We start from the raw sequence: 27,581 nt of genomic DNA, 5'->3' as shown, positions 1-27,581 counted from the left end.
GGGTTATCGAGAAGAAAAAAAAAGAAAAGTAAAGGGGAAAAACAGCTAAAACTCTGATTGATAAGTGATTCTATCTATCTGGCATATCACTGCAGTGACATGGCCTGAAGTGACAGCTTCAGCCATCAAAGTCTCTAGGTAAGAATTACAGTAGTGGTTTCCCATTGCCTTCTACTGGATTATTATACAGGTTTTCTCCTCTCAATCATTCACACACACACATACCTATGGACGATCTAGAGTAGCCAGTTAACCTAACCATATTTCTTTGGGGGGAAACCAGAGCACCCAGAGGAAACCCACACAGACACAGGGAGAACATACAAACTCCACACAGAAAGGCCCCTGTCGGCCACTGGGCTCAAACCCAGAACCTTCTTGCTGTGAGGCGACAGTGCTAACCACTACACCACCAATCAGTGATTACTATGATAAAGAATAAAAATCAGTTCACTGAAGATTGCACACAGATGAAATGCCTCATGTGAACGAGGAATTGTGTTAAATGCTTTTATTTTTATTACATATCACATTTTTATTTGTATGTTTTGTATAACTAACTCAGAAAGCACATGAATAACGTATTAATCATTTCTTCATATCTACGCTGAATATTTTGTAACCTGTGTTCCTTACACAGTTCAATTTATGCTTCATTTAAGAGGAAGTAATTTTGCTTTATTGTCTTGTTTCCTATCCAGTTTATTTCTGATGTAGTCATTATTTTGGCATCCGCTCATATCAGCCTACTTACTCTAAATGATGCCGACTGTGTGATTTCCATTATTATTTTTGTGGTTTACAATTTCAGTGTGCTGCAGCCTAAACCATATTTTTATGCAATGTTGCCTCCTATTGGTCACTTACATAATTCCAATATGGGGAGGGGGGGCATTAAATCAAAGCAGCAGCATTGTATGAAATAACAGCATTAAGCTCATCTCATCTCATTATCTCTAGCCGCTTTATCCTGTTCTACAGGGTTGTGGGCGAGCTGGAGCCTATCCCAGCTGACTACGGGCGAAAGGTGGGGTACACCCTGGACAAGTCGCCAGGTCATCACAGGGCTGACACATAGACACAGACAACCATTCATACTCACATTCACACCTACGGTCAATTTAGAGTCACCAGTTAACCTAACCTGCATGTCTTTGGACTGTGGGGGAAACCGGAGCACCCGGAGGAAACCCACGCGGACACGGGGAGAACATGCAAACTCCGCACAGAAAAGCCCACGCCGGCCACGGGGCTCGAACCCGGACCTTCTTGCTGTGAGGCGACAGCGCTAACCACTACACCACCGTGCCGCCCCAGCATTAAGCTGTCAACTAAAATTATTATTTTTTCCATCAGGAAACTTTATTTAGCTGATTTAGTTTCTCCAATGAACATGAACATCAAGTGTTGCCAGACAAAACAAACCTCGCCCGGTAGCACTTATGATGAATATGAAGGAAGATATCGCGAAAAAATGATTTTGACCTTTTTGGTGACCTTGACCTTGATTTTGACCTTGTGTGTGAACATACTTGGCCAATAAACATGGTTCTGATTCTGATTCGCACACCGTACTGCTCTGAGCCAATCAGAACACACCATACTGCTCTCAGCCAAACAGAACACATCTGAATGAATATGAAGAAAGATACCGCAAAAAAAAAAACGATTTTGACCTTTTGGTGACCTTGACCTTGACCGGATGACCCTCAAAATGTTAGAGGTTCTATTTGAGACCAATGCCCATTTATCCTGAAAGTTTCATGAAGACTGGTCCAGCCGTTTTCCCATAATATCATGAACAAAAAAACAAAACAAAAAACCCCAAAGAAACAAAGAAGCAAACAAACAAAGAAACCCCACTGAAAACAATACCTTGCCCCCTGGCAGACTCCGTCCCAGGTGAGGTAATCATTTTTAATGAAAGGGGTTTTGTGTATCTACATCCATAAATATTGTTCATATTGTAAACTGATATGGATAAGTGAATCCCTGTTATGGAATAGAACTTGCAGGGTCTTGCAAAAGTATTCATCCCCCTTCATGTTTTGTCCTGTTTTGTCACATTACAAGCGGGAATTAAAATGGATTTTTGGAGGGTTAGCACCATTTGATTTACACAACATGCCTACAACTTTAAAGGTGAAAATTGTTGTTTTATTGTGACACAAACAATAATTAAGATGAAAAAACAGAAATCTGGAGTGTGCATAGGTATTCACCCCCCCACAAAAAAAAGGTAAATACTTTGTAGAGCCACCTTTTGCTGCAATTACAGCTGCAAATTTCTTGGGATATGTCTCTATTAGCTTAGCACATCTAGCCACTGGGATTTTTGCCCATTCCTCAAGGCAAAACTGCTCCAACTCCTTCAAGTTAGATGGGTTGCGTTGGTGGGCAGCAATCTTCAAGTTATGCTACAGATTCTCAACTGGATTGAGGTCTGGGCTTTGATTAGGCCATTCCAAGACATTTAAATGTTTCCCTTTAAACCACTCCAGTGTAGCTTTAGCAGTATGTTTAGGGTCATTGTCCTGCTGGAACGTGAACCTTCGTCCCAGTCTCAAACCTCTGGCTGACTCAAACAGGTTTTCCTCCAGAATTGCCCTGTATTTAGTGCCCTCCATCTTTCCTTCAGTCCTGACCAGCTTTCCTGTCCCTGCAGATGAAAAACATCCCACAGCATGATGCTGCCACCACCATGCTTCACTGTAGGAATGGTGTTCTCAGGGTGTTGGGTTTGCGCCACACATGGCATTCCTCATGATGGCCAAAAAGATCAATTTTAGTCTCATTTAACCAAAGAATCTTCTTCCGTGTGTTTGGGGAGTCTACCACATGCTGTTGGGCAAACTCCAAATGTGTTTTCTTAAGCAATGGCTTTTTTCTGGCCACTTTTCCATAAAGCCATGTATGGCTTAAAGTGGTCTTACCGGCCATTGGTTTTACCGGCATCTTCCGTTGCGGCTACCATGGCTTCTTTTACATATTTATTCCACCCAAATTTAAGCAATGGATCACGTCCAAAATCTGGCAGCATGGCCACGGTAGGCCCCAGCCACAGTTCTCATGGATCAACTGGCTTATGTATGACCTTAGCATTAGTCAATGAGGTCCTTGATAATCAGTGAGGACTTTGCTAATCAGCGTGGTAACTGCAGTAAAAAAAAAAAAAAAACATGCAGAATGATTCCAGATAAGGCACCACCAGCTCCAGCACATTCACATTAGCACCTTTTAAGATCAGTTCTCAAGTCTCACTGCAATATGTGGATCTAGCAGATTCTCACAGACTCTTATGGAACTTGTCCTCTCGTGTTTCTTTCCAGGACACGAGTGTAGAGATATTTTGTGGCCTGTTGATCTGCAAGTGAGTAGCGTACACCCTCAGGATGGAATGAGCTTGGGCAATGCCCAAACACACCTGAGCTTTCTGAATGCTTGGTTCCAAGTTGAGACTGCATGCCTTCTCAAAGGCCTGAGTAAAATACTCAGAGCTTTGTTTGTACTGAGCCTGTACACAAATATAAACAAATTAGGGGAGAAAACATCAGCTAAAAAGAAAAACCATATTCTCTCTCTCTCACACACACACGTGTGCTTTTTCTTACTCTGGACATGTGTATGGACCCCAGGCACATGTAAGCATCCAATAGATTTTCATGCTGATCATTCTTCCTGCAAACCTCAAGGTATTTCTCTAAATGCTTGATAGCATCACTTATTTTACCGCCACTGCAAGACACACACAACCACAAACATCAAATATCAGACAGAGACACAGTGATAAATCCAGTGTGTGTGTGTGTGTGTGTGTGTGTACCTCTCCAGAGATTTAGCAATGGCTTTATAGGCTTTGCTGATGCTCTCCATGTCTCCCAGTGCTGTGGCGATCTCCATGAACATGTTTAGGAACTGGCAAAACAAAACAGTTTGATCAATTGTGAGTGCATGTGTGAGTGTGCATAAGGGTGTGTATGAGGTCAAAAACCTGTTTAGCAGTTGTTTGATCACCCATGCTCTGATAGGCCAGTCCATGTCTGTATGCTGTCTCACCCTCCATTTTCTTATCACCTGCTAAAGGGTTGAAAGAAAGAAGAGACAGATTAGGAAAGGTTTGTGCATACGTTGTTCCACTAGGTGACTATTATTACTATTATCATCTCATCTCATCTCATCTCATTATCTCTAGCCGCTTTATCCTGTTCTACAGGGTCGCAGGCAAGCTGGAGCCTATCCCAGCTGACTACGGGCGAAAGGTGGGGTACACCCTGGACAAGTCGCCAGGTCATCACAGGGCTGACACATAGACACAGACAACCATTCACACTCACATTCACACCTACAGTCAATTTAGAGTCACCAGTTAACCTAACCTGCATGTCTTTGGACTGTGGGGGAAACCGGAGCACCCGGAGGAAACCCACGCGGACACGGGGAGAACATGCAAACTCCACACAGAAAGGCCCTCGCCGGCCACGGGGCTCGAACCCGGACCTTCTTGCTGTGAGGCAACAGCGCTAATCACTACACCACCGTGCCGCCCCAGCATTAAGCTGTCAACTAAAATTATTATTTTTTCCATCAGGAAACTTTATTTAGCTGATTTAGTTTCTCCAATGAACATGAACATCAAGTGTTGCCAGACAAAACAAACCTCGCCCGGTAGCACTTATGATGAATATGAAGGAAGATATCGCGAAAAAATGATTTTGACCTTTTTGGTGACCTTGACCTTGATTTTGACCTTGTGTGTGAACATACTTGGCCAATAAACATGGTTCTGATTCTGATTCGCACACCGTACTGCTCTGAGCCAATCAGAACACACCATACTGCTCTCAGCCAAACAGAACACATCTGAATGAATATGAAGAAAGATACCGCAAAAAAAAAACGATTTTGACCTTTTGGTGACCTTGACCTTGACCGGATGACCCTCAAAATGTTAGAGGTTCTATTTGAGACCAATGCCCATTTATCCTGAAAGTTTCATGAAGACTGGTCCAGCCGTTTTCCCATAATATCATGAACAAAAAAACAAAACAAAAAACCCCAAAGAAACAAAGAAGCAAACAAACAAAGAAACCCCACTGAAAACAATACCTTGCCCCCTGGCAGACTCCGTCCCAGGTGAGGTAATCATTTTTAATGAAAGGGGTTTTGTGTATCTACATCCATAAATATTGTTCATATTGTAAACTGATATGGATAAGTGAATCCCTGTTATGGAATAGAACTTGCAGGGTCTTGCAAAAGTATTCATCCCCCTTCATGTTTTGTCCTGTTTTGTCACATTACAAGCGGGAATTAAAATGGATTTTTGGAGGGTTAGCACCATTTGATTTACACAACATGCCTACAACTTTAAAGGTGAAAATTGTTGTTTTATTGTGACACAAACAATAATTAAGATGAAAAAACAGAAATCTGGAGTGTGCATAGGTATTCACCCCCCCACAAAAAAAAGGTAAATACTTTGTAGAGCCACCTTTTGCTGCAATTACAGCTGCAAATTTCTTGGGATATGTCTCTATTAGCTTAGCACATCTAGCCACTGGGATTTTTGCCCATTCCTCAAGGCAAAACTGCTCCAACTCCTTCAAGTTAGATGGGTTGCGTTGGTGGGCAGCAATCTTCAAGTTATGCTACAGATTCTCAACTGGATTGAGGTCTGGGCTTTGATTAGGCCATTCCAAGACATTTAAACGTTTCCCTTTAAACCACTCCAGTGTAACTTTAGCAGTATGTTTAGGGTCATTGTCCTGCTGGAACGTGAACCTTCGTCCCAGTCTCAAACCTCTGGCTGACTCAAACAGGTTTTCCTCCAGAATTGCCCTGTATTTAGTGCCCTCCATCTTTCCTTCAGTCCTGACCAGCTTTCCTGTCCCTGCAGATGAAAAACATCCCACAGCATGATGCTGCCACCACCATGCTTCACTGTAGGAATGGTGTTCTCAGGGTGTTGGGTTTGCGCCACACATGGCATTCCTCATGATGGCCAAAAAGATCAATTTTAGTCTCATTTAACCAAAGAATCTTCTTCCGTGTGTTTGGGGAGTCTACCACATGCTGTTGGGCAAACTCCAAATGTGTTTTCTTAAGCAATGGCTTTTTTCTGGCCACTTTTCCATAAAGCCATGTATGGCTTAAAGTGGTCTTACCGGCCATTGGTTTTACCGGCATCTTCCGTTGCGGCTACCATGGCTTCTTTTACATATTTATTCCACCCAAATTTAAGCAATGGATCACGTCCAAAATCTGGCAGCATGGCCACGGTAGGCCCCAGCCACAGTTCTCATGGATCAACTGGCTTATGTATGACCTTAGCATTAGTCAATGAGGTCCTTGATAATCAGTGAGGACTTTGCTAATCAGCGTGGTAACTGCAGTAAAAAAAAAAAAAAAACATGCAGAATGATTCCAGATAAGGCACCACCAGCTCCAGCACATTCACATTAGCACCTTTTAAGATCAGTTCTCAAGTCTCACTGCAATATGTGGATCTAGCAGATTCTCACAGACTCTTATGGAACTTGTCCTCTCGTGTTTCTTTCCAGGACACGAGTGTAGAGATATTTTGTGGCCTGTTGATCTGCAAGTGAGTAGCGTACACCCTCAGGATGGAATGAGCTTGGGCAATGCCCAAACACACCTGAGCTTTCTGAATGCTTGGTTCCAAGTTGAGACTGCATGCCTTCTCAAAGGCCTGAGTAAAATACTCAGAGCTTTGTTTGTACTGAGCCTGTACACAAATATAAACAAATTAGGGGAGAAAACATCAGCTAAAAAGAAAAACCATATTCTCTCTCTCTCACACACACACGTGTGCTTTTTCTTACTCTGGACATGTGTATGGACCCCAGGCACATGTAAGCATCCAATAGATTTTCATGCTGATCATTCTTCCTGCAAACCTCAAGGTATTTCTCTAAATGCTTGATAGCATCACTTATTTTACCGCCACTGCAAGACACACACAACCACAAACATCAAATATCAGACAGAGACACAGTGATAAATCCAGTGTGTGTGTGTGTGTGTGTGTGTGTACCTCTCCAGAGATTTAGCAATGGCTTTATAGGCTTTGCTGATGCTCTCCATGTCTCCCAGTGCTGTGGCGATCTCCATGAACATGTTTAGGAACTGGCAAAACAAAACAGTTTGATCAATTGTGAGTGCATGTGTGAGTGTGCATAAGGGTGTGTATGAGGTCAAAAACCTGTTTAGCAGTTGTTTGATCACCCATGCTCTGATAGGCCAGTCCATGTCTGTATGCTGTCTCACCCTCCATTTTCTTATCACCTGCTAAAGGGTTGAAAGAAAGAAGAGACAGATTAGGAAAGGTTTGTGCATACGTTGTTCCACTAGGTGACTATTATTACTATTATCATCTCATCTCATCTCATCTCATTATCTCTAGCCGCTTTATCCTGTTCTACAGGGTCGCAGGCAAGCTGGAGCCTATCCCAGCTGACTACGGGCGAAAGGTGGGGTACACCCTGGACAAGTCGCCAGGTCATCACAGGGCTGACACATAGACACAGACAACCATTCACACTCACATTCACACCTACAGTCAATTTAGAGTCACCAGTTAACCTAACCTGCATGTCTTTGGACTGTGGGGGAAACCGGAGCACCCGGAGGAAACCCACGCGGACACGGGGAGAACATGCAAACTCCACACAGAAAGGCCCTCGCCGGCCACGGGGCTCGAACCCGGACCTTCTTGCTGTGAGGCAACAGCGCTAATCACTACACCACCGTGCCGCCCATTATTATTATTATTATTATTATTATTATCTACTACAAGATTTGTGTTGATGCTGGAACTGTGACCAAAATATATCTTAGTGCAATGAAATACTGGCACATGACTGGCGTGTGTGTGTGTTTTTACCTTCTTTAGCCCTCTCAGAGGCCTGACTGAGGAGCTGAATGGCCGCTTGATATTCTTTACGCTGCAGCTTTCTCTCTGACACCAGCGTGTAAACCCTGCAGAGACCGACACATGCACGAGACAAGTGTGTGTGTCCGCTCTCATCTTGCCATGACTGTTCCAGTGCCAGGCGGTGAAACATCTCAAAATGCTCCTGCGCCAGTTCCAAGTCTCCTGTAACCCACACACACATGGCATACATACACAGAAATACTGTATATCTCTATTCATGAATCAAAGGACAATCAAAATGTATTGTATTTTATTGTGTTCTTATACCACAGGAAGTGTTGATTAATTTTCTATAACGGCAGCTCTGACAATAGTTCATAGATTTATATTAATGCTCATAATAATATGTTATCGTTTCTACAACCCCAAATCAGCATACACTTACAATCCCAAATCAGAAAAAGTTGGGACGGTACAGTATGTTGAAATTAAAACTGAAAATAATGATTTGGAGATAATCTTTGACCCGGGGAAGCCATGGCTGAATGGTTAGAGAAGCAGCTTTGGGACCAAAAAGTCACTGGTTTGATTCCCTGGGCTAGCAGGAATGGCTAAAGTGCCTTTGAGCAAGGCACCTAACAGCTGGCTGCACAGGGTGGCACGGTGGTGTAGTGGTTAGCACTGTCGCCTCACAGCAAGAAGGTTCCGGGTTCGAGGCCGGCGAGGGCCTTTCTGTGTGGAGTTTGCATGTTGTCTGCGTGGGTTTCCTCCGGGTGCTCTGGTTTCCCCCAAAGACATGCAGTTAGGTTGACGTGGGGCGGCCTTGGGCTGAGGTGCCCTTGAGCAAGGTACTGAGCCCCTGACTGCTCCCCAGTGCTCTGGTGTGGCTGCCCACTGCTCTGAGTGTGTGCGTGTGTTCACTGCTTCAGATGGGTTAAATGCAGAGGATGAATTTCACTGTGCTTGAAGTGTGCATGTGACGAATAAAGTTTTCTTCTTCTTCTGTATTGCACATTGCTCTGGATAAGAGTGTCTGCTAAATGCCTGTAATGTATTGCACATTATTTGATGTTTTACTTCTTTTTTTTTCAAAATAAACACATTTCAATTCCGATTCTTGCAACACATTAAAAAAAAAAGTTGATAGTAAAGCATTTACCACTTTATAATGTTGCCATTCCTTCTCACAACACTAAAAAGATGTTTAGGGACTGAAGACACCAAGTGATGAAGTGTTTCAGGTGTTATTTTCTCTCATTCTTCCTGCAAACAGGTCTTAATGTGTGCAACAGTACGAGGTCGTCGTTGTCCTATTTTTCCTTTCAAAACTCTCCACACATTCTCTATTGGGGACAGAAGGGACAGGCACCCTCTTCTTCCGCAGCCATGCCTTTGTAATGTGTGCAGAATGTGGTTCTGTATTGTCTTGTTGAAATATCCCTGAGAAAGATGTCGTCTTGAAGGCAGCATATGTTGCTCCAGAATCTCAGTGTACTTTTCTGCATGAATGCTGCCGTCACAGAAGTGTAAGTTACCTTTGCTAAGGGCGCTGACACAACCTCATACCATGACACACCCTGACTTTTGGACTTGTTGCTGGTAACAGTCCTTTTGGTCTTTGGTCCGGAGCACACAGCGTCCATTACTTACAAAAAAAAAGACCTGGAATACTGATTCGTCTGACCACAATACACATTTACACTGTGTGATGGTCCATCCCAGATGCCTCCAAGCCCAAAAAAGTCAATGGTGCTTCTGGACACATAAAGACTACATAAGCTAACATAAGGCTTCCTTCTTTTTTGCACAGTAAAGTTTTAACTGGCATTTGTGGCTATAACTCTGTATTATAGAGCTTGACAAAGGTTTGCCAAAGTAATCCCAAGCCCATATGGTTATATCAGCTATAGATGAATGACGGTTCTTGATGCAGTACCGTCTGAAGGATCGGAGATCACAGTTGTTCAGCCTAGGCTTATGCCCTTGTCTTTTCCTTGACTCTTTTAATGATATTATACACTGTAGAAGGTGAAATATCCAAAACCGTTCCTATCTTTCTTTGAGAATCATGGTTTATAAACATTTCAATAACGTTCTCATGCATTTGTTGACAAACTGGAGACCCTCAGCTCATCTCTGCTCCTCAAAGACTAGGCCTTTCCTGGATACTGATTTTGTACCAAATCATGATTACACTCAAAAAAAAAAAACCCATTGGATTTACTTAACCGAGTTATGGCAACCGGTCCCACGAAACTGTGTTAATTTAGATGTATTGAATACAGTTATGTTGAGTTATTCAAAACATAACTGTATTCAATACATCTAAATTAACACAGTTTCGTGGGACCGGGTGCCATAACTCGGTTAAGTAAATCCAATGTTTTATTTTTTTGAGTGTACACTCACCTGTTGACATCACCTGTTTCAAATCACATCATTTAATTGTTTTACTTCATTACTAGCCCTAAATTGCTCTCGTCTCAACTTTTTTGGAATGTGTTGCAGGCCTGAAACGCAGGAATGGATGTATATAAAAAGAATTTTCCCCGACACCCAATTTTTTTTTTTAGTGGACCGAAAGCTACTGAATTCGAATCACAGACTTCAAATGTTATTACTTTTCTTCCTAAAAGAACAATTAATGAAGGTAGAGCCCCATGGCCCTAAATTCTCTGCCAATTTTTCTTGCTTCACCATGACTTAAACCAAGATATCACGTCATGCATAGCGTGGTGAGGTTTCCCCATTCGCAATGCATTGTGGGATACAAATTTGCAACCTGAGAGAACAATGGAGCACGTGAGTGCGCGCATGAAACACAGAAGACCGGCTACAGTAACGGAAAGTGAGAAGGCCCTGTATTGCGGAGGAAAGGAAACACAGGACCAAACTAATAAATGTCGGTGATTGTATATATATATATATATATATATATATATATATATATATATATATATATATATATATATATATATCTTATCACTCCTTCAATCAAACTTTAGAGATTTTTTTCTCTCTCCTGGGGCTCATGTCTGAAATGGGTGGGTTATACAGGAAATTCACAAGGTTATACTAAAGTCGAGTTTAGGAAAGTCTATTAGTGGCATTACAAAGACAGAGGAGGGTTCGTATTCCCAAAACTATTACTTCTGATCACTATGTTTGGCAAAAACATGAGTAAACACAAAAATCAAAAAGATGACTGTAACAGGCAGGCGGGATCAATGTCACTTTTGTTTTTATTTTTTGACTGTGACTTAACACAAAACACGCTTTTCAGCAGTTTCAAAATAAACTGTGTGCTACTGTACCGACGTGATTTCAGCCAGGGGAAGGAAGTCCTCTCGTTGCACGCACACACACACACACACACACACACACACACACACACACACACACACACAGAGCACCGGTCTCGCTCTCCATTCACAAACCAGTGCTTGACCACGCCCCCCTATCTTGCTCAATGAAATAAACTGCACACTATGATAGTGAATCGAGAGGTTGTTCACGAGAAGTTGTGCAATATAGGTGTATAGTCTAATTACACACATTTTCACTCAGCAGTCTTCGCCATCGCAATGATAAAAAAAGGACCTTCTATGTACACTATCTAATGCACAGGAATAATATTTACATTGTGAAATCAATACGTAATTTTTGTTTTGACTAACGAACACTGGCTAGAATCTGCTCAGTGAAAAACAGACTTCAACAAGATGAGTGACCAGGCTCAAGTTTGCCTCAAAAAGATGCATATTTGGGCAAATAGCAGCGTGTTCTTCACTAATTACAATATTTTCAATAGGGAGAAACATACTAACCAGCATTTGATGTGTAGGATCCATTGACTCTGTCATATTTTCTGTCACAACTTGAGTACTGAACTTGCAATGCGAATGTTATGATTAGCTCCTCGTCTCGCGGCAAAATGACATAACTGGGTCAGTGCCCGGTCAGTGAAAACCTGCACTTGCGGCGAATAAGGACGCGAAAATGGCGAAGGTGTGAGTGACACGTTGTAGGGAATTCCTCACAGATTTATCTTATTTAGCATCCTCAATGGAACCGATTTCATCCTAAACAAAACCATCATTAATCAATGAGTTTTATTTTGTCATTTAATTCAAACTCCTTTCACTGACTTAATTTTTTTTTTAAATGCATAGCCAACCACGTTGTACATGCTTGCTTAGTCATTACGAGAACTAGCTTAAAAGTATGCCACCAAAGGAGAACAAGCGTAAATCGAAGGACCGTTCCATGGAAGTTGGAGCAAGTATTATAGTGGACACCGAAGAACCGGACTCTGCAGTGCTATTCCCGTTACCAGACACGCCAAGCAAAGAACCAGCTTCAAAAAAGGGCAGGTGCGGTGATAGCTTGGATGATGTAAGCCCAAACTTAGCTACGGCCATTATCTCCTCCCTTAAAACTGTCATTAATGATAGAGCAGATATGCTTGACAAAGGCATTGAGGATCTGAAAGCCTCGGTCGAGTTTCTAACAGACGAAATAAAGGACATTAAATGTAATGCTGATCGCACAGAGAAACGTGTAGTGGTTACAGAGAATAAGATCACTGAATTGGAGAACAAGGTGGCTGAGTTGGAACGTTATAAAAGACGTTGGAACTTGCGGTTGTATGGCTTATCGGAGCAACAAGGGGAGAACGTGAGACAACGCGTGGTGGAAATTTGCAAATCAGTGGTGCCCGGTCTTGCAGACAAAGCTGACACCCTCATCGACTCCATTCACAGGCTGGGGAAAATGAAGAAAACTACAACGCAACGACCGGTGGACTACGCAGCAAATAACACAACAATCACTTCAAGGCCACGAGGGATCATACTTCAATTCACAATGCGTCATTTTCGTGATGCGGTATGGAAAGCTGCAAAAAACTGTCGCTTCCTGGCCAACAACAATCTACGCTTCGCTGAAGATCTTTCACCTGCCGATCGTGAATCTCGCCAACAGCTGTGGCCTCTCGTTGAAAAAGCCCGCATCGCAGGGCACTGAGCCTACTTCTCTGGTCCAAGAGCTTTCGTGGACGGCGAAGTACTGACTCCTACAGTGTTGGAATCTATAATGGCGAAGAAATTGCATTTAGAAGTAACCTAAACTATAGTAATAATAACAGCTCCGAGGATAAAGATATCCTTTATGGTATAATGTGTCCCTTGTGACAAGGTATTTGTCAAATATGCTGTAATTTCATATGACCTATTCATTTTTCTTTCTTTTGTTGAAAAAAAAGGTCCTATATCCTATTTACTACTTAAATTCAATTATCTACTTCACTTAATTTCCAAGGTCCACAAGGTACTCCTTGCTTTATTTTGCATTTAATTACTGTGGCAAATCAACTGTTCCGACTTCTAGCTCACTTACCGTATAATGTTGGTACTTTAAGTCTTAAAGGTGGCTTATCATCTTCTAACCATAACAAACTTTAACAAAATAATTTCTGCCACATAACTCACTTGTCTTTATGTGCTTAATGGTTATAGTCCACTCTTGATGGTTAATTAGTTTTATTCCAGTTCCTATGAGGATAGTTAAAACGTTAAGAGGATCACTCCTTTGCTCTAATGCCGCTTTTCCACTACAAACGCGGCTGAGCCGTGCCGTGCTGAGTCGAGCTGAGCGGGGCTGTTGGAGTTGCATTTCGACTACAACCGCGCTGAACCGTGCTGGCTGGAAGTGGGTGGACACATTGGGTGGAGTTAGCGAAAGTGGGTGGACGTCACGTGATGTCGTTAAGCGGCGCAAACAGTGACATCAGTGAGCTTTTAAGCGGTAGTCTCACGACCCGAATAGTAAACAATAAACATGGAGGACATGGAGTCGTTAGTGTTGCTGGTCTTGGAGCTGTGGCTTGTTGTCACCGACAACGCCAACAGATACTGGCAAGAGCGTATAGATGAGGCGAGGCGCATAAGGCTTCAGAAATTCTCGTAATTCGTAATTCTTCTTCTTCCGGGTTTGCGGTGTTTACAGATCCCAGCGCGCTCGCAGGGCGTGTGTGGGCATGTGAGGACACTCCTCCTCACCAATCAGTGCACAGGGGAGTGTCTGCTCACGCCCCCAGCCTCACTCGGCTCGCTTCGGCTCGCTTCAGCCCTACTCCAAAACCGTGCGAGTTTTAGGGGCTAAGCAGGGCTGAAGCGAGCTGAGTCGTGCTGTTTTTTGGTAGTCGAAACGCGAGCCGTGTCGGGCTGAAGTGAGCTGAAGCGAGCTGAAGTGAGCTGAAAAAGGGTAGTGGAAAAGGGCCATAAGTGATCTCTCGCAGCACTGCTCTATGTTCCCTGGTATCTCATTGTGTTCTGTTAATACTAGAGGCTTACAAAATGACTTAAAACGAAAAGCTATTTTTCTTTACGCTAAAGGGCAAAATTCTGACTTCTGTCTTATTCAAGAGTCGCATGCTAGTCCCAATGATGCAAAATACTGGAAATCTCAATGGGGGGATGACATTTTCTTTTCCTATGGCTCTGTACACTCTGCAGGGGTTTTGATTTTAAAACATAAATTTCAGGGTAAAATTATTGAATCCATTGTTGATCCTGAAGGTCACTATCTTTTTCTTGTGGCATCCTTAGATGAATTTCTTTTTCTCTTGGGCAACATTTATGGCTACAATTCTTCCAGGAAAAATCAATCTTTCTTTAATGCGATAGAAGCTCAAGTAAAATCTGTTTGCTGTAAATACCCTAACATTCATGTAATTCTAGGTGGAGACTTTAATAAAACCATTTGTGATAATATTGATCGTTATCCAGCTAAATCCTCTCAAAAAACATCCCCTCTTTCTGGTATGATATCTCGTTTGGGGTTACTGGATACATGGAGGAATAGAAACCCTACCACTGCTCAGTTCACCTGGTCAAACAAATCAGGGTCACTGAAATCAAGACTAGATTACTTTTTGATCTCCTGCTCATTGTCTCCTTACGTTTCTAGGAGTGAGATCCTACCTTCTCCGTTTTCTGATCATAACTGCATTGTAATTAAACTTGCTGATAATAACAATCAGCCTGGCAAATTTAATGCATATTGGAAACTTAATTCTTCACTTCTTGAGGACAAGGCACTAGAAGAATCCATTAACACCATAATAAGTGCCTATTTCATTAAAGCTACTAATGAAAATAGATTCTGCAGCAACTGGGAACTTCTCAAATTTGAGATTCAGTCTACTTTCAGGAGAGCTGGCGCTGAAAAAGCTAAACGAAACAAATCAGTAGAGGCAGACGTTATAAATAGAATAATAACTCTATCTTGTATTCCTTATGAGGATTTGAATGAAAACGAAAAAGCTGAATTGGTAGAATTGCAACATAAACTAGATGACATATACACTTGTAAGGCTAATGGCGCGTTTATCCGTTCTAGGAGACGATGGCTTGAGGAAGGAGAAAAGAATACCAGTTACTTTTTTAAGTTAGAAAAGCAGCGCTCTCAATACAACACTATAAACAAACTAATTTCAAATGGTGCTGTTATGACAACTCATAGTGACATTTCAAATAATTGTAAGGATTTTTACCAAAACCTTTATCTTTCTCACTATTCACAGTTGAAAGCTGATAACTTCTTTAACTCCCTCTCCCCCAGCAAGTTAGCCTGTATCTCTGAAGCTGACAAAACTCTATGTGATTCTGTCATTCAACCCGAGGATATAACCGAAGCAATTGACCGGCTTAAGCTAAATAAATCGCCCGGTAATGATGGCTTAAATGCTGAATTTTATAAGAGAGCAATTCCAGCGTTATGGACGTGACACTTGAACTCAAAATGGCAACAAATGACCCAGTGCATGTTTTATTGTCTCCCAGTATTTAAACAGGTGTTGCATATTTTAAGGCTGTACCATACTGGAGAAGTGATAGAACAAGAACAATTCCCATAGTACATCTAGGGCATGCCAGAAAACGCCAATAAAAGATGCGTTATGGACGTGACAGAAAAAGTATCACTTTTCTTGGGTGACTGTACATTTTTATCAAACTCTGTGAAATTGTAAACCTAATGTCGAAATGGAGATATCCATTTGATAGAGGGGTCCAAGGTGAATATTAAAAAATATTTGTTTAAAATATTTTGTATTTCATGCAGACTTTCGGAAGGAAAAGTCAGCGTTATGGATGTGACGAAATTCCGTTATGGATGTGACGCATCTGAAATAGACATGGCATATGTTTAGAAAATCAGCAATTTAACCACCATAACCCTTTGAAAAACTCTCTAAATATCAGCTAAAACTATCAAAGTTCTTAAATAATATTTAGGATGGCTATTGTTTTGCTGTTTTGTGGATTTTAGCATACATTTCTGTGGCTTGTGGCAATAATATAGAATTGTACATGATCAAAGTTGATTTTAGCTTGGGTTTTACATTATAAGAAAGAAAGACTGACAGTGACACATTAGGTTGGTTACAAATTGGTTCAACTTATTCACATCTGTAAAATACAGGCCTAGGTGATATCTCTGGGAGTGGTTTTGATGTATTACATGTTGCTTTATTTTTGCATGGTGAGGTTGACATTTACATGGAATTGCCCAAAAAATGTAATAAAGTACTTGTTCCTTTCCTACATAAAGTTTATTTAGAATGTTTGGATAATGGGGCTCTCCCTCCCTCCATGAATCAAAGTATCATTACCTTACTTCCAAAGCCCCACAAAGACCATTTACATTTAGAGAACTGGAGGCCAATAAGTTTATTAAACAATGATTACAAAATCCTGGCAAGTATATTGGCCAAAAGGTTAAAACGTGTTTTAAATAGCATAATAGATGAATGTCAGTCGGGTTTTATTAAAGAAAGGTTAATCTCAAACAATATTAGACTAGTTCTAGACCTCATTGACTACGCCCACCTCACCTCTGACAATGGTTTTCTTTTTTTTTTCTGGATTTTTACAAGGCATTCGACACAGTTGAACATCCTTTTATTTTTAAAGCTTTGCAAGTGTTTGGCTTTGGCAGAAAGTTCATTAATGCTATAGAAACTCTTTATAAAAACAGTAATGCCTCTATCAAATTAATAAATGGCACAACGCCGAGATTCGACATAAAACGGGGAATCCGACAGGGTTGTCCTTTGTCCCCTTTCCTGTTCTTCTTGCCTATGCAGATCTTAGCCACTCACATCAAATGTAGTAAGATAGAAGGAATCTCTATTGCTGATCAATCGTTATTAATTAGTCAATTAGCAGACGACACCACCCTATTCCTAAAAAACGGAGATCAAGTTCCCCTTTTTTTAACAACTATAAAACCTTTTTCAGAAGCCTCAGGTTTGACCCTTAACCTTTCTAAATGTGAGCTCTTCGCCTTGAAACCCTCAACATTTGATACCATTTACAATATACCGGTGAAATCTGAATTAAAATATTTGGGCATAATGATATGTAGGGATCAAAAAAGAAGATCTTTATTAAATTTTGACCCTCTCATTCCAGTAATCCAAAATAAGTTAAACTCGTGGTTACAGCGGGATCTATCCATCACTGGAAGAGTCTTACTTGCGAAAACCGAAGCCTTATCTCGTGTAATTTATCCAGCTATGGTTCTAGATGTTCCACAAGACTTTTGCAGAAAAGTAGACAGGTTAATCTTAGATTTTGTGTGGAAGTCTAGAGCTCACTTAATAAAGAAAAATATCATGGTGGCTGATCACTCTACAGGTGGTTTCAATCTCATAGACTTTTCATTGCTGAATAACTCTTTTAAGGTAAAATGGGTAAAGCTATTTCTTAAATACCCCTCTTCCATGTGGAATTGTATCCCTAACCATCTTTTTAAATCTTTGGGAGGTTTTTGTTTTCTTACTCGTTGTAATTACAGTATATCTAAGCTTCCTTTGGCCCTAGCAAACTTCCACAAGCAAGTGCTTTCATGCTGGTCTCTCATGTATAATCACAATTTCTCTCCACACTCATATTTTATATGGAATAATAAGGATATCACTTATAAGAATAAAACGTTATTTTATCATACTTGGTTCAAAAAGAATATCATTTTAGTTTCGCAACTTTTTGATGAAAATGGTGAATTATTTACATACAGAGACTTTATGGTGAAGTTTTCTTTCCCTGTGCCACCTAAGGAATACGCTATAATCTTTGATGCTATCCCATCTGGTGTCAGGTTTCTACTTGACTCCTGTCCTAAAGGTCCTTCTCAGTCTCCACCAGACCTGAATCCCTCTTCTCTCTGTATAGATGGTAATCTTTTTATTAGCAGTGAGTTTACTAACAAGAAAATTAGATCTATCCTGCTTAAACCTAGCATCTCCACCCCTGCGTGTGTTAGTTATTGGAATAATCGTTTTGAAAATATTGATTGGTCAAGATTTTGGTCACTTAGAAAACAATTTATGATCACAAACAAAGTTGCTGAAATTTCACTTAAGATTGTACATAAATGTTACCCTTGTAACTATAGAATGTCTAAGTTTTCCCCTAACATCTCTCCTGATTGCTCTTTCTGTTCCTCTCACCCTGAAACAATTGATCATTTATTTTGGAATTGTAATTACACTAAGGTCTTCTGGATTTTTTTTTGCAGTCTTTATTAAACAACACATTGACAAGGACTTTACTTTAACCATTGATATCATGTATTCTGGTGCTCCACAGGACCCCAACACTGTAACAAACCGGGACTTTCTTATCAACTTGTTTCTTTTCTTGGCTAAATTCTTCATTCACAAATGTAAATTTCTAAAAAGAATACCTTTATTTTTTATCTTTAAAAAAGATGTAAAACATTACTTATCATCAATTGATCACTCACTTTGCCCTAAAGCTATTAATACTCGTTTAAAATGTGCTATATTTGGTGTAAGTAACCTCTAGTCTGTTCATATTCAATATGTGTTTGTATGTCCTTGTTCACTTGTTGTATGTGCAGATTTACGCTGCATATTTCGTACTGTATATTTGGATTTTTTCTTTAATAAAAAAAAAAAACCCTGCACTTGCGCACACGGACTTCCTCTGTCTGCTTGACTGTGCATAGTGCGTGATTTCATGCACATTATTTGCTAAGGAATACCCTCAAAATAAATAACTTCCTAGCTACAGAATGGCCTGGGCTTTTTTTTTTAGATAATACAGAAATAAACATATATGTGTCAGATAACGGAATCCAAAGACACATGTCCACCCGGGGGCATTTTGAGTTATTGACAGATTCAGAAAGTACAGTTTCTAAGCTTTCCAGTGATGCCTTCCATGTGGAGATCTGACAATATTTGAAGAATGTGTGGCCTTTTGAAAGTGTATACTTCTTAAAACAGAAAAGGGAGAAAATCGCCCTCAAAGTTTTCCATCTCAGCTACTCTGGGTGCAGGGCGGGCACATAACGGTGCTCATCTGCATGACATTAAGGAAAGCCCTACCCCCTACTAGCTAGCACGATGCTACTTTCATGTAAACAAAGATCACCACGTCAATTTTCCTTCCATGCAAAGTATGCCCAAAACAATTATGAAGTACAAAAATAAGTCCTAAAGTATACTTTAACGTTTTGTGGTTGAAAAATTACTCACACCGTAAGAAAGAAAGATAGCACGATGATGACACAACTAACACAACACTAGTTTCATGTAACCAAACCACAACACTCTCCGTTACATGCAAAAATAACCACACAACCTTAGATTAATAAACTCACCCCATCAGAAAGAGAAACGGCGCCTTGCACACATCAATGCCTCCGATGGAATGTAGTCCTAGAACACTTCCTTTTGGTTGCATTTTTTTTTGCTAGAAATGGTTATCTCCGATGTAACTACCGTGCGTCTGTTTGCTTCGCGGTGTTTCAGCTCCTCTGCGCTCTGTTTAGCTTGCTCATTCCATAGTGAAATTACATGCCTGTATGCAGCTTAAGTAGCCACGAGCTCAGCTCGTATCATACAGCTGATTCGCAAAAAAAAAAAAAAAAGACTTAAATCATCATGTGAATGGCCCATATGGTAATTTACCCACAACCCCCAGCAGGCTACAGTCCTGACAAAAACGATACAATTTGCAACAAAAAACGTATGCTTTTCCAACAAAACAATCTATTATCTGAAATACTGATTGCATTCTTCAAGATCTCAACTTGCACATGATGGAAAAAAACGAAAATCACAAAAAAAAAAAAATGCTTCTTTTGCGATTATCTCGGATTCGTTTCGGCCGACATGCGTCCCTGGATTCGGTGAGGGGTCACATATCACAATGACCAAATTTCAGATGGAACTAAATTTCACCGATTTTATGAAATTGAAAGGCCGTCTAGCTTTAACTTTTTATGAGGATGTTTCCCGATATTAAATGTAACTATAAATGGATAAAAAGCATGTTGTGCTCTTTTATATATTAAAATTTATTGATTATTGGTCATTTCCTGTGGTATAAACACTATAGGATACACTGCTGTAGGAAAATAATCAGTTTCTGGGTGATAATAGTAACTCCACTTCTTTACCTCACACTTTCACTGGTTATTTTCCTATAATTCATATGGTAATGTTTTATAACTTACTTATTACACATTATAAATACACACCAGCATATCCTGGCACTTGTATCATTTAAAAAAAAAACACCTTCCTGGCACAAAATCTATTTTTCAGTTTAAGTCAAATTAAAACAAACACTTTGAAAGAATCAGCTGATTAAACTGAGTCAAGCTTCACCAACACTAACAAGTCCAGCATAAATTTGTGTTACCTTGCTCTAAATACAGCTGGGCGAGGTTTTCATTAGCCTCAGCTTCCCTCCTGGAGTCCATCTTGACCTTGCGGGCAGCCTTGAGGCTGAGCTCGTAAAAATGATGACGCAGGCATATGTCCTCTGGCTCTGAAAAAAACTTTGCCAGGGCCAAATGATTCTCATACACCTCCTCATAATTATCTAGAGAATGAGGAAGAAAAAGAAAGATTTGTATATTAATTCTATCACATTAAACGTAAGTGTACTTTCTGTAGCTGTAGCATCACCAGCTCTTTGTGCAGTCTCAGCACGGGTCAGGTGCTCTTTCAGCATCTCCAGTTTGTGTGGTTGCTCCTCCAGAGAGAGTTTTGGCCACAGCTCGCTGCCTGGATCTGCGGCTAAACTGTCTGCCTTTGAGCGCTGCAGCAAAGAATAAAACTCTTTAAAGGAGCGATGAAATCCCACCTGCAGCATGGACACGCAAAGATTCTGGTGCAGACTGTTTCGGAATCTGGAGGAACAGACAGTTTATTATAATGGATAAAATGACGAGAAAAAAAATCCCAAATGTTATATAAAATAATAATTTTTTAAACCAAAAATATGACCTTCCATTTGGCTAATGTAGATCATACAGGTAAGTAACTATGTTGTGCAAAAATTAATAAATACACGATGTTCAGATACTGATTCACATCAAAGGATGTGACATCACCAATGTAGATGTTAAGTTGAACCAAAGGATATGATGCCACCAGTATAGATATTAATTCTTACCAAAGGATGTGACATCACCAATGACAGACATGTTGTAGTATTTCCATTTAGCTAGGTATAACTGATTTTGAGTTACTCCAATCAATCAATAAATAAGTATAATAGCACAGATTTGTGCTTATTATGTTTTTTTAAAGAACATAAATCTATTCTGTAAGTGTAAAGGGATCTGCGATTTTTTTTTTAACACTGAAACAGGTTCCTAATTATTAGCCTATCTGACAGGTCACTTTGATTATACGAATTTAATCTAAACCTCCTTAACTTACAAACAAGAAGATGTACACAATAAATAATATCTACCGTACTTGGATCTAATATGTTCTGTCAATGCCAACAGACAAAATATTCATGGAAATGTGATTTATTATGAAAATGATGTTCAGGAACGTTTATTTTACATTTAAAGGAATCGCTGTGTACAAAAATTTTAAGATCTCACAAAATTTTCCCATCTCACAAGACTATGATCATATAAATATGTCTTCCAAGTTTCTTTTTCTCACACACACACACACACACACACACACACACACACACACACACACACACACACCATTTTCTCCTATGCATCCAGGCTCAGGCTTACATATCCCTGTATGTAACTAATATGCCGAAGGCTGGCTATGGTACAGTCGGCTGGCTGGTTCTGCATAGGCTACATGTAGCATTAAAACATATGATTAAATTATGTCAGGGCAACTATTGGTGTCTAAGGGCGTATTCACACCTACGTTGTCTGGTGCGGATCTTTTGGAGGTGTGAAAGCAGACCGGACCTAATCCGACAGTTTTGCTTTTTTGTACCTCGGGAGCTTCCGTCGTTTGTCGAGCATTATGGGAAACAGAGTGTTGACACTCCACCGCAAAGTGCAAACACTGTTTCGGTTGTCAAGGGAACCTTACAACAGCCGTTCAGTCATTCAGACCAGTGGGAGGCTAGACTACCGTGGGCCGAGGAAGAAACGCGTACCCTTGTGGATATATGGGCAGATGTCCACATATCTGAGCTTTTGGAGAGAACACACAAAAATGCTGACGTGTTTGCTGTCTTCAGTGAGAAAATGAAGGAGAAGGGGTTCACGCGCTCCCCAGAACAATGTCGGCTAAAAGTGAAGAAACTCCGTCAGACCTACATTAAAATCAGGGACATTCTTTCAAAAAGTGGCAGTACGCATGAAGAGCCAGAACTGTCACAACATGATGTGCGCTCATCAGCGCTATCCTCCGTGACTACTTTTGAACTTAACGCTTTGTGCGCGTGTCGTCTCTGACCAATAGCTGAACGACCTCAGGGCGCGTGGCTTTGTTGACAGGTTTTGGTCCGCTTACTAAAATGTACAGTGTGAAAGCGAACCGCACCAAAATGAAAAAATAAAAAAAACATTTGGTTCGGACCAAAGCAAGTGAACTATCGAACTATCCTGGTCTGAATACACCCTTAATGAACACAAATTGTTGTTGACCTGTTAAATACACCACCACTGTAGATATTCATTAAACCACTTGAACTTTTGAGCTCACCTGGTACACTAATCATACAGACCCTATGCTGTAAATTCAACAGAACCAGGCTACATGTAGCAGTTTCTGTGCATCATTATGTTGATATTAGTTGCATAAGGGATAAAAAAGTTTTTTTGCTTTGTCACACAATATTAATGTCAACATACGATAAATTTGTGTTGTCCAGACACCACAAATGAGCTGCTGTAGTCAGGAGAAAATGGTATTTGTGTGTATGTGTGTGCGTGTGAGAAAGAAACTTGGAAGACATATGATCATAGTCTTGTGAGCTGCGATGACCTGGCGACTTGTCCAGGGTGTACCCCGCCTCTCGCCCATAGTTGACCCTGTAGGACAGGATAAAGCGGCTACAGATGATGGATGGATGGATGGATGGATGGATGGATGGATAGTCTTGTGAGATGGGATGTCATCTGGGATTTTGAATGTTGTAATAATAATAATGATAATAATAATAATGTAGCTTAGAATTTGTCTTTGTGGTCCTAAAGGAGAAACATGTGAGTGAGAAATGGTATATTTTGATTAAACTGATGATAAATTTTACTCGTGATATGTAATAATCAAGGCGGCACGGTGGTGTAGTGGTTCCCACTGTCACCTCAAAGCAAGAAGGTTCTGGGTTTGAGCCCAGTGGCTGACGAGGGCCTTTCTGTGCAGAGTTTGCATGTTCTCCCCGTGTCTGCGTGGGTTTCCTCTGGGTGCTCCGGTTTCCCCCACAGTCCAAAGACATGCAGGTTAGGTTAACTGGCGACTCTAAATTGACCGTAGCTGTGAATGTGAGTGTGAATGGTTGTCTATGTGTCAGCCCCGTGATGACCTGGGGACTTGTCCAGGGTGTACCCCGCCTTTCGCCCGTAGTCAGCTGGGATAGGTTCCAGCTTGCCTGTGACCCTGTAGAACAGGATAAAGCGGCTAGAGATAATGAGATGAGATAAGATAATTAAATGAAGATAATGTGTGTAACACTAATTAAAATAATTGATGGTTCTAAATTGACCGTAGGTGTGAATGTGAGTGTGAATGATTGTCTCTATGTGTCAGCCCTGGCGACTTGTCCAGGGTTTACCCCGCTTCTCGCCCATAGTCAGCTGGGATAGGCTCCAGCTTGCCTGCAACCCTGTAGAACAGGATAAGTGGCTACAGATAATGAAGAAGAAACCTTTATGAAGAAACCTTTATTCGTCACATGCACACTTGAAGCACAGTGAAATTCATCCTTTGCATTTAACCCATCTGAAGCAGTGAAGACACGCACACACACCCAGAGCAGTGGGCAGCCCAGAGCGCCCAGGGAGCAGTCAGGGGTTCGGTACCTTGCTCAAGGGCACCTCAGCCCAAGGCCGCCCCACGTCAACCTAACTGCATGTCTTTGGATTGTGGGGGAAACCGGAGCACCCGGAGGAAGCCTACGCAGACACGGGGAGAACATGCAAACTCCACACAGAAAGGCCCTCGCTGGGACCTAGGACCTTCTTGCTGTGAGACGACCATGCTAACCACTACACCACCGTGCCGCCCATGGATGGATGGATGAATAATAACTTAATAATAAGGAGACAGAAACTGACATGAGCTCCATAAATTTAAAAAGAGCAGTGCAAAAATCACTAATAAAGATATAACACTTGAATTTGTATGGGTGATGATATTTCTGGTAAAGTTAGACAAGCCCCAGGAAAACTTGACTAAGCCCCTGGTCTTTTCAGTAGCTAGAAACGCCCCTGAACTCGGTTCTGATTCTGGTTCTGATTCTGTTTGCTTTGTGAAAGTGTGCTCGAGTCTGTTGGCGTGACCCGCAGCGCCATCTACTGGTCAAATAAATTAATGACACGCAACAAGTTGTATGCTGAATGTCTGGCTGGCTAAAGTTTTTCTTTCTTATATCTATTACTTTACATGAGCTGAGGGACTACAGATGAAATGTGGAAGAGTAAGACCTTCTCTAACTGTACACTTTTCCTGTTAAAGAAATAAATAAAACACACACACCGCGCTATTTCCTCTGCATTCATCCTGATGGCATAACTCCTCTCCTCTGCAAAGCCTTGCTGGGGCTTTTTCTTCTCTTTTCTCTTCAGGCTAGTAAAATCAAATAAATAAAGCAAGCAAATGCATATAGATAATAACTTCAGGGTAATGATATTGATTGATTGATTGATTGATTGATTGATTGATTGATTGATTACTTTATTCTGAACAATAAAGAAGAAAGATATAAAAATAAAAATTTTAAATAAAAAATGCAATAATCAAAACATCGTCATAAACAAACAGAATAGCGTAGCCACAAGGCAATAACATAATGTTCAGAAAAGATTAGGAAGAAGTAATAACTTGTCCAATCCTGACCCTCTATACCACCGCTAATCAAATGTCACTTTCCACCATAATAAACTATATATACAAAAGAAAACAAAAGCAATAAACAAAAAAGAAAACATAGCAAGACATACCGACATGGTATAATATCAACCAAATCAAATCATATATACAGATACTTATGCATATATACACACATCCAATACATATATACAGTACATACATATACACATACCTATAGCTATACACAAAATACAAGAAGACCAGTCACAGACTTACTCTCAATTTCATCATCACCTATATAGTCTGCCTGTCCTCATTCTCATATATTTTTAGTAACATGTTTTTATATAATTTTTTAAACAGTTTTATGTTGGTGCTATTTTTGAGTTCATTTTCCAGACCATTCCACAATTTCACCCCACAGACTGTTATGCACATACTTTTCATAGTTGTTCTAACATTTACTCTCTTAAAATTCATTTCCCCTCTCAGGTTATACCCACCCTGCCTTTCCATAAACATATTTTGTACCTCACCCGGAAGAAGGTTATGTCTTGCTTTATACATAATTTGTGCAGTCTTGTGTTTAACCAGATCCGTGAATTTCAGAGTGTGTGCTTTTATGAATAATGCGTTTGTATGCTCAAGATATCCCGTATTATTGACAATTCTTATTGCTCTTTTTTGTAATGTGCATAACGGCTGCAGGTTAAATTTGTAGATTTGATATACTCACTTTGTTGGTCTTTAAAGTGCCATTCCACCATTGGATGTATTTTTTTGGCATAAAATACAATATATTTTATGACAACATGACTAGACAGAGAAATCTTTTAGCTTCAAAATGATATATCAAACATAATTTTTTGACAACGACAAGTATATTAATTTTGCGACCAAAGTCACCTACCCTTTTAATTTCCGCGGTAGTGAAACGTGATGTCATCGGCAGGTTCCCCTTCTTGTGTACCACGGCACAGATTATCAGCAATGGCGGATAGAACGCGATTGTCAGCTTCGGAAAAGAAGCGAAGGAAAATAGTAAGTGATGCCCAAAGGAGACGGTCGATGGTGAATATCGGCACAGCAATCGACAAGTGGAAATCGCGTTCTATCCGCCATTGCTGATAATCTGTGCCACGTCACACGTGACGTGGTACACAAGAAGGGGAACCTGCCGATGACATCACGTTTCACTACCGGTGACTTTGGTCGCAAAATTAATATACTTGTCGTTGTCAAAAAATTATGTTTGATATATCATTTTGAAGCTAAAAGATTTCTCTGTCTAGTCATGTTGTCATAAAATATATTGTATTTTATGCCAAAGAATACATCCAATGGTGGAATGGCACTTTAAGTATAACTGTAATCATCCTGTATAGTCTTCTACCAGTTTATAGTCATATAAGCCAATCTCTGAACTTTAACCATTTACAAATTAGTCATCTAACCAGTCTTAGAGCTAGTCTCCGTGCTCCAGTGTTTAAAGCAGTGGTATGATGCTTTACCTGGCTTTGGCATGGCTCCTCTTATTGATATCAGGGAGAATGTTTTTTCTCTGACCGAGTAACCCGGATGAATCCATTCCGATATTTTGCCTCGTAAATCTATTCAGCTAGGCTAACTTTCTCAAACAGTTTAAAAAGTTGTTTCTTTGAAATAAAAAGTATTTGCAGTCTTTTTTTAAACGTAACGTGATGTTCTAAAGTTCACTGACGCTCTTCTGGCATAAAAAAGTATTTAAAAATACTTTTAAAAGTTTATTTTTGCTCTAACTTGCCACTTCACCAGATTACCCGTATTCCTTTCTTGTGGCAAACGGTCGTCATAGCAACACGTGCGCATGCGCTAAGCGCTAAGCGCTTCGGGTTCCAAATAGTATGACCTTCATTTTAGTTATTGAAATATTTATTAGTAATTATAGAATTTAAGAAAACGTCCATGAATTGTGTTGAATTTTGATTCAAAAGACGTACCACATTAAAAAAAAATATATTTTCGTGTCCCGGATTTTATAGATTGAAAAAATTACTATAGGAGTACAGTACAGTGGTGCTTGAAAGTTTGTGAACCCTTTAGAATTTTCTATATTTCTGCATAAATATGACCTAAAACATCATCAGATTTTCACACAAGTCCTAAAAGTAGATAAAGAGAACCCAGTTAAACAAATGAGACAAAATATTATACTTGGTCATTTATTTATTGAGGAAAAGGATCCAATATTACATATCTGTGAGTGGCAAAAGTATGTGAACCTTTGCTTTCAGTATCTGGTGTGACCCCCTTGTGCAGCAATAACTGCAACTAAATGTTTCCGGTAACTGTTGATCA

At 40.4% G+C, this 27,581-nt stretch overlaps 2 protein-coding genes across 2 annotated transcripts; both read right to left on the bottom strand.

The window, feature by feature from the left end:
* Nucleotides 1–2,585: 2,585 nt before the first annotated feature.
* Nucleotides 2,586–4,073, bottom strand: LOC132896079 (tetratricopeptide repeat protein 29-like). Its single transcript, XM_060936800.1, has 4 exons — nt 3,992–4,073; nt 3,824–3,915; nt 3,612–3,735; nt 2,586–3,514 (listed from the first exon to the last, which is right to left on the bottom strand). The coding sequence occupies exons 1-4, from the start codon at nt 4,061–4,063 to the stop codon at nt 3,287–3,289; spliced, it is 516 nt and encodes a 171-aa protein (XP_060792783.1). The 5' UTR covers nt 4,064–4,073; the 3' UTR covers nt 2,586–3,286.
* A 2,408-nt stretch (nt 4,074–6,481) lies between these two features.
* On the bottom strand, nt 6,482–26,853 carry LOC132895900 (tetratricopeptide repeat protein 29-like). The gene is given in 9 exon segments (XM_060936648.1): nt 6,482–6,745; nt 6,843–6,966; nt 7,055–7,146; nt 7,223–7,308; nt 7,904–8,116; nt 20,635–20,817; nt 20,904–21,127; nt 24,912–25,001; nt 26,756–26,853. Coding segments are annotated over 9 exon segments (1,353 nt in total). The 5' UTR covers nt 26,833–26,853.
* Nucleotides 26,854–27,581: the final 728 nt, after the last annotated feature.

Source organism: Neoarius graeffei, chromosome 13 (genome assembly GCF_027579695.1).
Source record: "Neoarius graeffei isolate fNeoGra1 chromosome 13, fNeoGra1.pri, whole genome shotgun sequence".
Classification (NCBI taxonomy): domain Eukaryota; kingdom Metazoa; phylum Chordata; class Actinopteri; order Siluriformes; family Ariidae; genus Neoarius; species Neoarius graeffei.
This window is presented reverse-complemented; position numbering and strand designations above follow the sequence as displayed.